This window comes from Marmota marmota, unplaced genomic scaffold (assembly GCF_001458135.2).
Source record: "Marmota marmota marmota unplaced genomic scaffold, marMar, whole genome shotgun sequence".
Taxonomy (NCBI): domain Eukaryota; kingdom Metazoa; phylum Chordata; class Mammalia; order Rodentia; family Sciuridae; genus Marmota; species Marmota marmota.
The window spans coordinates 22,152-35,519 of record NW_025999880.1 but is presented as its reverse complement, the minus strand read 5'-3'; the positions used below and the strand labels follow the sequence as shown (position 1 = coordinate 35,519).

General features: G+C 43.7%; 1 protein-coding gene across 1 annotated transcript in view; it reads left to right on the top strand.

Moving 5' to 3' along the window:
- Positions 1-6,373: 6,373 nt before the first annotated feature.
- Positions 6,374-13,368, top strand: part of LOC107150329 (ribonuclease SLFN12-like) — a 14,739-nt gene continuing 7,744 nt past the window's right edge. Inside the window, exons 1-2 of the mRNA XM_015495300.2 lie at positions 6,374-6,796; positions 11,818-12,870. Of these exons, the coding sequence (XP_015350786.2) occupies positions 11,841-12,870 (1,030 nt within the window). The 5' untranslated portion in view covers positions 6,374-6,796; positions 11,818-11,840. The remainder of the gene's footprint in view (positions 6,797-11,817; positions 12,871-13,368) is intronic.

The following is a 13,368-nucleotide window of genomic DNA, read 5'->3' as shown; positions in this document are numbered from 1 at the left end:
ATATATAATGGACCTTTTAAAAATTTATTTATATATGGTGCTGAGAATCTAATCCAGAGCCTCACACATATTAGGCAAGTACTCTACCACTGAGCCACAACCGCAGCCCCAAATTATATTCTCTTTTTAAAAGAAAGATCAACATAAAAAAGCAAAACCTATAGATCTGGAAAAGTTTCATTTTATTGTCTTAAAAAACAAACTAGAGAAAGCAATAGACAGAGGGAATCTAAGCCACTTAGAATCGAGGCAGCTCTACACAAAAAAATGGAGAAAGTACAATGAATTGACCTCAGAAGAGAAATGAGGAAAACCAAATTTCACAAATCTCCATGTCAGTAATAATGTATTATTGCACAAAATATCAAAATTACAGTCTGTAATTTCCTCCTTAGGCTCATAGTAAATTATCAAACTTCTGTTTAATGCATTATTTTTATGAGCCTTCTCTGTTTAGCAACATATGCTGTATATATGCTCATACTTTACCAAATCACAGTTCTCATTTCAATTTAGTCACTTGCTTTTTTATCCATACTTATATACATTTCATTGCCATTACAAGACACTTTATATCTTCTAGTTACCCTTTTTAATCAAGAGATTATATAAAAAACAATCTTGATTTTTAAAGGATTCCTTTTAGTGCTATAGCATGATGGGATAAATGATTGAAACATAATTAGGTAACTACATAATACTTTACAGGAAGAGGAAAATGTTTGATTTTTAAAATATGACACAGCATAGTTATGAGCAGTGAAATGAATAAAGACGGTAATTATTTATTAGTGGCCATTCATTATTTTAGGAAGCTGGAAGAAATTGTCACCTTTGAGTTTCAAATGTTCTGGTCAGTCTAGTTGCTTCTTAGGTTCTTCAATAGCACTGCGAAGGGGTTGGGGTTGTAGCTCAGTGGTAGAGCACTTGCCTGGCACAAATGAGGCCTTGGGTTCAATTCTCAGCACCACATTAAAAATAAAAATAAAAAAATAGCACGGTGAATTCTGAGATAAGTGACTCCAAAGAATTAAAGTCCTTTTGTTCTTGTCTGAGACAGCCAGCAGTGACCCCATTGAGGACTTCTCCATAGAAGTTCTCTTTGGTGGTATGGATGATATGAGTTTCCTGGACTTTTTCATATTCTTGTAGTATGGGCTCCATCCTATGCTCGCTACCATCTTATGGACATCTCCATTTCCAGTGCTGGCCCAACCATAATAAATGCCAGTGGGTACATCAGCTAGAAGATTATCTACTACAGGTTCAGGAAAATTCGCTGTGGGAAACCCAGCAGCTTGCAACCGCAGCGGAAGCCGCCCACCATTTGGCCCAGACTGGGGCCAGAGCTCTGGAGCTGGCTGGGAGGGGCTCACCTCCGGCCCGACGGCAGCAGCGACAGCAACGACACGCAGTGGCGGGTGCCTCACACTGCTGACTCAACAAAAGGACAACTCAGGACGCCTGTTTCCTCTCAGGGGACTGCGGCCACAGCAGAAGGAGGGGATGCTGTGGGTCCGGAGTGAGGCAGGGGCTGCCCAACCGTGCAGGATTTAGCCCGCCTCCATTCTGCCAGCTCAGGCCTACACTGGTTTTTGATAACCTCGGAAAATAGCCCTTTACGTGGGCCTACAGAGTTATTCTACTTATTCCAAGGGATGAAATTTTAAGCCGTCCTGTTTCTTTTAGGAAACATTTTAAGCCCTCAGTAACTTTTTGCAGAAAGGAATAGGTGACCTCCTGTACAGGTCACCCAGAGGTGAAGGCCTGGGAAGGGTGCAGAGAGGAGGCCGGCAGGCAGTCTTGCTTTCAACCAGCAGGGAAGGAAACCCGCGCTGAGCTCGTTCAGACCTGGCGACAACAGCTAGCCGCGGGTTCGGTGCAGACAGCGACGCTAAACAGACGCTGTAAAGGACGCGTGGACTTGAGGCAGGACCCAGGCTCCAGCTTCTGCTGGTTTGGGCCAGTAAGAACCGGAGGAAGGCTGGAGGAGGGTGGAGAAAAGAAGGGGGAGGAGCAGGAGGACGGAAAGGGAGGAGGGGAGGCAGGACCCGCGGCTTTGTAGCACCTTTCATTTCCTAAGCCAGATCGTGGATGCACCGGTGGTGGTGTACCTTTTTCTGCATCTGAAACATTTCAGAATGAAAATTTAGGAATTCTTCTTCTCCTTCTTCTTCTCCTCCTCCTCCTCCTTATTCACAACTGAGCCACATCCCTAGCTATTCCCCCATTTTTTTTTTTTTGTATTTTATTTAGAGACAGGGTCTCACTGAGTTGCTGAGAGCCTCCCTAAATTGCTGAGGCTGACTTTGAACTTGTGATCCTCCTGCCTCAGCTTTCTGAGCCTCTGGGATTAAAAACATGCGCCACCGCGTCGGTTTTTGTTTGTTTGTTTTTTAACTATTATTAACCTCATTCTCCCGGGGATGGGATAACTCTACCGGGTGAGTGAGGCTTGTTTACCACTAACTGGACGCGTCCTTAGTTTTTTGGGAATTCCACATCTTGCGATGACAAGTCCTTCCTCCCAGGTGACAACATTCCCTCAAGACCTGCCAGGATTTCTTGGTGGGAAATTTAAAAACGCTTGCCCTAGGGTACTAAGCGTAGCCCCAGCTGGGCACAGTAGGCGGGCTGCGGAATATTCAAGAGACTGGACTTAGAGCCCCTTGGGGCCTCTTGAAAGATAAAGGAGGCTGCAGGAAAGCCAGAAAGGACTCCAGTGCGTTTACCCAGCGGATTGCACTCACGCAACTAGTAGCTTGGCTTTGCGGTTTGGCGCGTACAGACAAAGGTTTCTTGCAGCAGGGTGCTAATGTCGCTTTCTGGAGCCCGCCCTCACCTCACCTAGTAAGAGTCTGCTCTGGCCCCTGGGTGCGCTGTCATCTGCAAGGGCTCCTGCTTCCAGGCAATAGCGGGTAAGTCTGTCCAGCTCTATTGGCACATCTCCCAGCATCAGCTTCTTGTCCTCCATGTTGGAGTGGGACAGAAGAGGCTGGACACCAGAGGAATTTTCAGCAAGTAGGTTTATTGACTGCAGGGTTCAGAGGTGGCTCGTGCCTAAGAATTCTTCCTTTGAACAAAGATTTTGGTAGAGTATGTGGGGGGCAGCTAGAAGGTTCATTTGACAAGCGTTTTTCGTTCAACCTGGCATTTACAAGAGGAAACTACCAATGACACTGCCTCTCCTGCAGAAGTTTTCGCTGATAAAAAGCTTTCTGGCAGACCAAGAGGAACTTACGTGCCACAAATATGATGAGGGTTTCTGCTTAATTATGATAAGGGTCTTCTGGGCGGGGTTCTCTGGCCTGCTTCAATATCTCAGCGACTGTCTCTGACACTGCACCACTCGACAACTGTTTGGGAGACCCGCTTCCCCCAAACCCGCTGGATTCTCTCGCTTTTGGAAATTTTGACCACATGGGTCATGCGTTCATAGCATCTTCTAGGAACCCTCAAATAGGACTGTCGAGGACTTGGGCACCTCGGACTCGGACCTCGGACCTCTGGGTTTAGGAGTGCTAGCAGGACGTCCATGCCTGCTTGTGCTGGACAGCGGTTTAGAAGCAGGGTCTAGAGAGGCAGAATCAGAGTGTGCGGGTCAGGCTTGTGGGTCTCCAGAGCACCTCGGAGTGCTCCATCCTCCTGGAGATCTGAATGTGAGGGGAGTTGAGGAAACGTGGTGACGCTACTGAGGAACAGCAATCTAGGTCCAGAAAGAGAAAGCAAGCACAGTGGTATCCTGTCCCAAGTTTATAAATTAGGAGAAAGATGAGAGCATTGCCCTCCCAGATACGATCCAAAGTGGCACCCGACAGTAGGAGGAGCAAGGTATGTTCCTTGACTTTCGTTCCCCTGAGGTCTCTCCTGTCACTTGGGTCCCCACCTTTCTGTGCAGTTCTACTAACCTGCACTTCTGGCAGAACTCTGAGGCGATCAGTATGCAGTCCTTTTTGATATTCAAGGTAACTAAAGACAGCCTCAGATTCAGGTCTCAGGTCCCAGGTTCAGGTCTCATGGAATTCTCCCTACAGTCCAAAAATTAAAGGCATTTAAAGGAAACAACTTTTTAACCCAGATCCAAGCTGTCAGGGAGGACATTGAGTTTAAAGCCCTAAGGATTTGGTAGGGCTTTTTTGAGAAACAACTATATTATTTTGAAAAAGGAAGAAAATATTTTTAATATATCATCTAAACTGCCTCAAAATAAAGGACATCAGAATAAATGCAGCAAAAGTTGTGCAAGATCATTACAGAAAATTGTATATAACTAAATTGTAAGGCACTGAAGACAATGTAAATGACAGAGCTGTGTTGTGTTCATGGACTGCAAATTGTAATCTCATAAAGATCAGTTGCTTCCTAATTGATCTATAGATATTTGCAGCACAATTTTTTTGTTACACGCCAATCAATGCTTGTTGCTTAGAGAGAAGTAACTGAAACTTTCATGGTTGAGAAAAATAAGTAAGTGCGAAAATGCAAGGGTTGGAAAGTACTTAGATCAAGGAGAACGTGAAGACAGCACTGCATCGTGGCATCTGGTAGATTATACTTGGGCTTCAGATGTGAGCTACCATTTCCTACTGAGGACTATGCATCAGAACATAATGTTGGTGGAAAAAGGTAGGAAGAGTGCAGAAGATGCACATAGTATTGTTCCAGTTACTACAGGTGTGTAACAAATTCCCCTGGGACTTAGCAATATAAAATAAACATTTATTATACTCAGAGATCCTGAGGGTCTGGAAAAGATTCAGAGCACAGCGGGGAAGCTTTGTTTCTGCTGCTTTCACTTTTGGCTAGAATGGCTTGACCAATGGGGCTGGAATCACTCAAAGACTCCTTTACCTGTGTGTGGTTGATGGTGGAGAAACATCAACAGCTGGGGGGTCCTTAGGTGTCTTCCCTGCCAACACACATGCACATTGCGCCCCCCACCCAAACTCCTACAGATAGGGACCTTGGGAAAGCTGCACTGTCTTTTCAAATCAACTCTCTGAAGTGTTGATTCAGCATGGCTGATGCCTGATTCTCTTAGTTACATGCAAGAAACCAAGATTGGCACGTGTTCCAGGGGAGGGAAATTAGATATTGCCTTTTGAGAGAAAGATGTCAAAGAACACTGGACAGTTTACAACCAACCCAAGTATGATTCGATTTTTATAAACTATAGTTTAAAACATGTGAAACCAAATCTCATATGTTTTAAAACATGGTGAAACTATAAAGAAAAGCACAGGAATGTGAAATTTGTAGTGTCTTACCTCTGAGAGGAGAAAGAATGAGGTATGTTTTGGGAGCAGCACGCAAGGGTTTGTATGTTCCTGTTAGCATTCTCTGTGTAGGTAGGAGTGTGCACACACTCGTACTTCTTTTCTTCTTTATGCCTTAAATGTACTCTATGAGCGCTGTCTCCTCTTTGCTCCAGAGGTCATTAAAACAGGATTTTAAAGTTGCATGAATTTTGTGTACTTGGGGAGCCCCTAGGGAAATTATGTGCCTCCCACCCATTATGTTATGCTAACACTTACTATTTGTCAGTTTACATCTTGGAAATGCTTGTGTGCTCTGGGAAAGTTCCTGCTCTACTATTTTTAAAGTCAGTTCCTGAAGAGGAGTTTCTTCACCTCAGTGAAACCATTTCTTATGGCTGTCATGAGGATGAACTAAGATGAAGCACAGCTTTGTGCTTTCAATATCTGTGTTCTGTGAGTGTGAAATGCTATTCCTTCTTGCTTCCTGGGGTAGATGTGCAGCAGGATTCTAGAGTCCAACTCCAACAGTCAGCAGCTGAGTCCCAGTGGGCTCTAGTTTCTAAGTGAGAGCAAATCAGACTTGTAAACTCCACAGTAAGTCATTTGAGTATCATTCATTTCAAAAGCTGTGGTTTCTGGTGACAGGTCTTACACAGAGTTAGAGAAACTGTATCACCATCACAGTATTTCCTTAGAGAGCCCAGGAAAACAAGCTGCAGGAGGGCTGTATCCCACCACAGGAGCCATGGAGCAACTCAGAGAAAGGAATAGTCCCAGATGTCCTCAAGATGCTCCTTGCACCTGGAGCCTTAGGCATCTGAATCTGCCTTCACTGGAGCAGTCCTCTCCTAGCCCCTTGGTTGTTTCCTGTTCATTGAGCTGTTCTCAATCTATCTCTGGAGGCAACAGCAAGGGGACAGCAGTGTCCTTCTGGGAATAGGAGTGTTGAAGTTTGGAAATCTTGAATTACTGCGCTAGAGGCTGGCAATTCTTCTATTTTGGGAGAGGGTGCTGGGGGTTGAACCCAGGGGGCACTTTACTACTGAGCTCCAAATGCTCCCCGACTCTTTTATTTTTGAGGCAGGGTCTCCCTAAGTTCCTGAAACTGGCTTTGAATTTGAGATCCTCCAGCCTGCACCTCCAGAGTCGCTGAGATTACAGATGTGCGCCACCGCGCCCTGCTACTTCTTCAATTTTGATAAACCAGGGACAATCTCGCAAGAACTCAATAGCATACCGCCCGTGGCTCCACTTCTTGAGTGTCAGCTGATCACAGTGGGCGGGCTCCGAATATTCATTCATAAGAAAGGCACTTGGAGTGCCAGGGGCCATTTTGGAAGACACAGAAGAAAGGAAGCAGGAAGGGACTCCCCCAGCCGCCCCCAGCCGAGGGCGCGCGGAGAAGCAGCAGCTTGGCCTTGCCATTTCGCGTGCAGACCAAGGTTCCCCGGGGCAGGGTGCCCCAGTCGCCGGCTTAGTCTTTCTGGAGCCCGCACTCACTTGCCTCACAAGGCTCCTGCGAGGGATCCTGCTACCAGGCAAGGGTGCTCTAGTAAGTCTGTCTGCTCAATGGGGCCATCTTTGCGCATCTTGTCCCGGGTATCTGGGCGATTGGCTCTGGGGGAGGAGGGGCGCTGGCAGCATCCGGCCACCGGTGTCTGGAGACCTGCCTCTCCAAACCCGCTGGTTTCTTTCGCTTCTGGGAATCTTGATCACTTGGCTTTTCTACCAAATCTCAACAGGCCATGGAGGCACCTCGATCTCAGACCTCGGGGTACTGGTGCCAACAGGACTTTGGTCCCTGCTTGGGTGGGAGAGACCTTAAACAGCTTTGGGACAGGGCGCCTGGGGCCTGCGTTTTAGGACCAGGGGCTAGAGAGGCAGGTGCAGAGGGTGCGGGTCAGGCTCCTGTGGTCTCCAGAGTGCCACAGGGTGCCCCTGCTCCTAGAGATCTGAACGTGAGGGGTGTTGAGGAACGTGGTGATATCACTGAAGAACTGCATTCTAGGTCTAGAAAGAGAAAGCAAGCACAGGAATGCCCTGCCTGAAGTTGATAAACTAGAAGAGGAGAAAGGACAAAGTGCCTTCCCAGATGCAATTCAAAGTGGCACCCAGCAGAAGTAGGGGCAAGGAATGTTCCTTGATTTTTGTTCCTGAGGTTTCTCCTGTCACTTGGGTCCCACCTTTCTGTGCAGTTCTACCAACCTGTTCTTCTGGCAGAACTCAAGGGATTGTATGTAGTCCCCTTTGTGACTGGAGGTAACTAACAGCACAACCTTTATCCCAAGTTCAGGTCTCATAGAATTTTTCCCCACAGGTAAAGGATTTTAGAGAAAACTAACTTGTGAACCCAGACCCAAGGTCTCACAGAGGATATTGAGTTTAAGGTCCTACTGAATTGGTGCAGTCTCGTCTCCAGCTTATTTTTTGAAGGCTTGTGTCCCAGATATATGCCTGAAGAAGTGATTCTTAAAATCAGTGATACATAAAAATTTGTACCTAGTCTTGGGTGTTGGGCTGAGATTGCTAAGGACCCAGGCCAGCCCATACATTCTCCTTAAAGAACCCTCTTCTGCAGCCGCCACTAGTTTCAAGCTCCCCAGTGGTATGAGAATGCTCCTTAGGCATGTGGGGGGTGGTGGGGGGAGGCAGGTGTGATTGATTCCTGTTCCTTTTGCATATGGTGGATAAACCAGAAGTGTCCCTAATAGCAGGGACTGATGCAGAGGGTGCTGGAATAGGGGCTGGGAGGAAAGGTGACAGCAGTCTACTCTCAGAGGCTACAGTATGAGATGAGGGACCATATTCTTCCTGGAAAAGCATAAACCCAAGATGGAGAAGTTCAAATGTATCACTGAACAGAAGTGAAACTGATTCCCCTGCCCTCCTTGGAATGGAGATGGAGAATCTTTTCTGTATGGTCAACAGGAAGGTGACTCATGTTTGAGCTGGCCTGTGTGTAAGAAATTTGGGGTAAAGTGATGGGGTAAAGGACACTAATTATGCCCTAATACTGTGGAGAAAGCTCAGTATGGCAGGAATATACATGTTTCTCTGCTTTTTTTGCATAATGGTGTCACATGACAAAAATTATTGTTTTAAATTTAAACTGAAATGATTGTGCTTACCTAGCTTCTTGGTTGTTCATCTACCAGGAGTCAAGACTTTTCCTGTAGCCTCACTTTTTCTGGGACCTGTCTGGGCAGGGTGCTATTTTATTATAGGTTTGGAACCATGGTCTTCACCATAGGTGAAGCCCTGTAATCCTCCTCCCCAAGATAAAGTTGCTAAGGAAAAATCGGATAAGCTATCATTTGATAATGTATATCCAAGTTCTTAGTATTTCATCAGCTGCCCCAGTAATTCAACTTTCATAAACCATTCACTGTGTGTATATATATTTTATATGCTTACATAATTTTAGTTAACTTAATACCTAAAGTACAAGATCTGGTGCAATTCCTGTTTTAGCCTGAACCTTGATTTCTACTTGTTCAGACTGTTTCTTCTCCTCTTTGACTCTGTGTCATCACAATGTGTCATACTCTTGAAAAATCAAAGAGTTGATTTTAAGTATTCTTACCGCAAAAAATGACAAGTGTATGAAGTAAATAATATCCTAATTAGCTTAAAGCAGTCATTCCTCAACATCCAAATATTTCAAATAACATTTCCTACATTATAAATACATACAGTTTAGTTGTAAAATTTAAAACATGAAAGAAACAAAATGCCACAGCTGTCTTAAATTTGTCCAGAGCTCTAGAGACCAAAATATGTATATATATCACTATAGGAAACCAGGAAATAAATATATGAAAAAAATGAGAATATCAACAAAAACTAAAAATTATGAAAAAGAACCAAAGAATGTGTTGAGCTAAACAATACAATAAGCAAATTGAATAGCTTATTAAAAGGATTCAAGAGCAGAAACGGGAGATTTAAAAGATCAGTGAACTTGAAGACAAGAGCATTAAAATTATTTAGCCTACAAAACAACAACAAAAAGGTACAGAGCCTAAGGGTCTAATGGAACACTTTCAAGCAGCTCAATATATCATTATTTTGGCCCAAGAAGAAGAGAGAAAGCAGCAGAGAAATTATCTGATGAAATAGTGGCAGAAAACATCTGAAATTTGATGAAAGATGTGACTTTACAGACCCAAGAAACTCAATGAACTCCAAGCAGGATGGACCCAAAGGGACCCACATCAAAACACATTGTGATGAAAAGCCAACCCTGAGAAAATCTTAAAAGCAGCGCAAGACAGAGAGGACATTCAGCACCAAAAAATGATTGCAAAAATCTGTGTAAACAGGTATTCAAGACATAAAGGTGTGACATCATAATAAATTGGAGAGGGACGGGTCTCTAAAGGAACAGATTTTATATGTAACTGAAGTGAAATTACTATGAATTTAAGGTAGATTGTCAAGACTTTAGGACTTCATATGTAATCTTTATGAAGCCTCTCAAGGAATTATCTGTAAAAGATACACAAAAGTAAATCAGAAAGGAATCAAAATGTCACAACCAAAAACTCAAAGGAAGGCCAATCAAGAAATGTCGGAAAAGAAACCACGAGACTCAAGGGAGACAAGAAAATGACAATACTAGATCGTTCCCACATGTGAAAGTCATGTTCATCAAGGCTCTGTGTCTAATTAAACTCTAAATTTGTTTTTTCCAAGACAGAAAACAAAAACAAAGGAAAAAGCGTACGTGTCATCTGGTGGGGAAATTTACCATCTTCACCCTCAACTGATCAACATCTTGTCCCAAAGGCATTCCACACAGCTGCCCACATCATGGGGTTTTCCCATTCCACCTCTTTTGGAGATCTGAGGCAGGAGACACTCACATGTTGAAAGCCAACCTCAGTAACTTAGTGAGGCCCTAAGTGACTTAGCGAGACCATGTCTCAAAAGTAAAAAAAATAAAAAGAGTTGGGCATGTGGTTCGGGAAGAAAGAGAATATTGGAACAGATCAATAAGTAGTAAGGAGATTGAGTTAATTATGAGAACAACAAATGCTCCCCAAAAAGAAAACCTCTGAACCAGAAGTGTATTCTACCCAAGCAAATGTGTTTGGGCTCCCTTGTCAATATAAAAATTGGTGTCGATGAAACTCAGCCTATTGACACCATCCTGGCAGTTTGACCTTGTTTGATCCTGTGAAAGAAATACCCCTTCATCTGGTGAGAGGGATCTGTTGTTGGGTGGTCTCTTGGAATCCACAGCCAACCACAGGGTCCCAGAACAACTCCAGAGGCCCACAGTTCCTTGGGTAGAGGGTCGTGGCACATCCCAAAGGAGAGAAATAGGATGTGGGCAGTTTTATCTAGGTTTGAGCAGCCTCACTGGAGGACACTGCTGGTCCTGGGTTCCTGTAGGCCCTGGAAAGGGATTAGGAAATTTCAAGGCAGGCATTACAGAGCAAAGAGAGCATTCACAACCTCCCAAGATTCAGTGTCCACGACAGAAACCAAGCCTTAAAGCCTTTCCTTCTGGTGTCTTAAGTGATTTTTAAAATACAGATTTCCTGTAGTTTGAAAACCATTCTCTGCACACTTCAATGCAGTTTCTAAAGATTTCTCTAGATCTATGGTGGAATTAGAGACAGGCATGGATCTATAGTTCAGTGGAAATACCATGGAGAGAAGGATGAACATGGGAGATCTGTCGGAGGAAGCCAGTAGCATCACACGCACACGTAGGCAAAAACACAGAGCCCCCCTATTCCATGTTGAATGGTGCTCACTCTGAAGCTGTAGAAGGGGTGGCATGTATTGAAAGGCTTATCTGATCCCTGTAAACTGCTGTTATATGGATTTATGCCTCTTTCTTTCCTAGATATGGAGTGCTCTTCATTGACATATAAATTCTCAAATGGTCTGGGGCCTCAAAGTTATCATTCTTTACATGTGATCAGGAATTCATAGACACAATGGAGGTATTCACAGCCTACCACTACACCTATGCCTACACCTACGGTCCAGCAGCAAACAGGAATATTATGACCCTCTGATAACATTTTCTGGGTAGCGATGACTACCTAAGATGTACTTTTCTCTCAACCATCTCTGGGCCAGTTGATGAACCAAAATTCTTTTGGTTTTCAACTTATAGCAAAGCAGTATTCCAAATGACCTTAAAGGCACAAGCTAATGAATTAGGAATACACAGACTAAGGCAGACTGCCTTAGAACATTCAGGGTGCTATAACCAATCACCCTCGATGTGGGGGAGGCAGCTTCTAAATAATAGAATATGTGTTATACAATATTAATTATTAGAATGGAGATGTAAGCATGGGTTAAGATTTAAAGAATTAGAAGATGATGATGGAAAACTATCTACAAATTTGAAAAATCAGTAAAAGTGTAAGATATTATAGTCTTGGGTGAAAATCTGTTCAAAAAATCATGACTTCCGAGGTGTGCACTTACCGTCCAGTGGGACTTCTGCAGAAGCTTTTGCCCCCATTTTTCTCAGAATTCAGAATATGCTCACTCCTGCTTATGCCCCATTCTAATGGCTTTGTCTGTTTTACAGGAAAGAATTTCAGCTCAAATCACATGGCCACTGTGGACATGAACATGTATGGACTTGGAGACTCTATGTGTCGAGCTGAAAAGGTCCCTCCTGGAGTGAAGAATCAGATAGAAATGGAGGATCGTCGACTGAGAAAAAGGCAGAATGACTCTCTCTCAGAAGCTACGAGTGCTTTACTGAATTCTGAAGGAAAAGTGATGAAGCCTGAAATTGAGAGGAAAGAGGATAACAAAGACAGAATAGGACAAGATTTGGACCAATCTTTGCATAATATCCAGTCATGTGCTCAGAATGACCTTGAGTCCATGCAGGATCCTGAGGAAATCCTGAATTTATTGAAACCATGGATTGAGAATAGCTCAGGTATGAGTATTTTCCCCTTGCAAACAAATTTGTACCAAAGAAATGTAACACATACAGTTGTCATGAATGCTTCCAGTGCACTGGACTTCCTCAGAGAGAGAAAAAGTAGAAGCCGGTCGTATTCAAGATCACAGTTGCACACAAAGAGGGCCCCTGTCTATGTACAAGAAGAAATTGACCTAGAAAAGAAGGCTGCTAAACTTTTTAACATGACAGAACCTATACACAAAAAACATTTGGATTTTACTGAATCCACAAACTTTGAGATGAAATTTTTCTCAACAAGAAAGGCGTTACAGCGCATTAAGGAGATTGTTGCTCGATCTGTTTCTGCATTTGGAAATACTGATGGCGGATATTTGTTCGTTGGTTTAAATGCCCAGGAAATAGAAAGAAGTGGTCCTGAAAGAAAGCAGCGTTATTTCTCGAAGATAGAAAGTGAAATCGAAAAGCATATTAGCAGGCTGCCTGTCTATCATTTCTGTAAGGAGAAAGCGAAGATTAATTACTCATGCAAATTCCTAGAAGTCCATGATGAAGGAGGTCTGCATAGATATTTCTGTGCACTCCATGTGGAGAGATTCTGCTGTGCCGTGTTTGCCAAGGAGCCCGTCCTGCTTGTGAAAAAGAAACCTGTTTTATACTTGACCAAGGAGGAGCGTATCAAGTACATCACGGATGCCAAGCAAGGTGGAGGAAGGGGGATTAGCAATGAGCATACATTTGGCCAGGATGGTTGGGAAGTTTTATCATTGTTATTTTTAGCAAGATCAATAGTCCTCAAATGTCAGCCTCCACCTTATCAATCTCTAGTGGATCCCATCAGGAGTTCACTATCTCTTGTTTTCCTCTGCCCACTTAGAAGACACATATTACACTCAGCAAGCACCTTAGCTCCTGCCAGTAGCCCCATGCTTTGGTCATCTTTCCAACACAATGACAGATTTCTGAGCTAATCCACCTAGGAAGAGAAAAGTTTCCCGTAGGCTCCCAGTTTTGGAGGTTCCAGTCCAAAGTGGATTGGCCCCATTTCTTTTTGGGACAGCTCATTTTTTTTTTTTGTAAGTTTTTACAGTTTATTAATCCTCGTGAAAAATTCACACAATCAACACAGATAAAGTCTTTGCAGAATCTTCACTCCTTTGGCTGTTATCTACTAACATTTGCCTCTGCAGTGCCCCCCCCCCC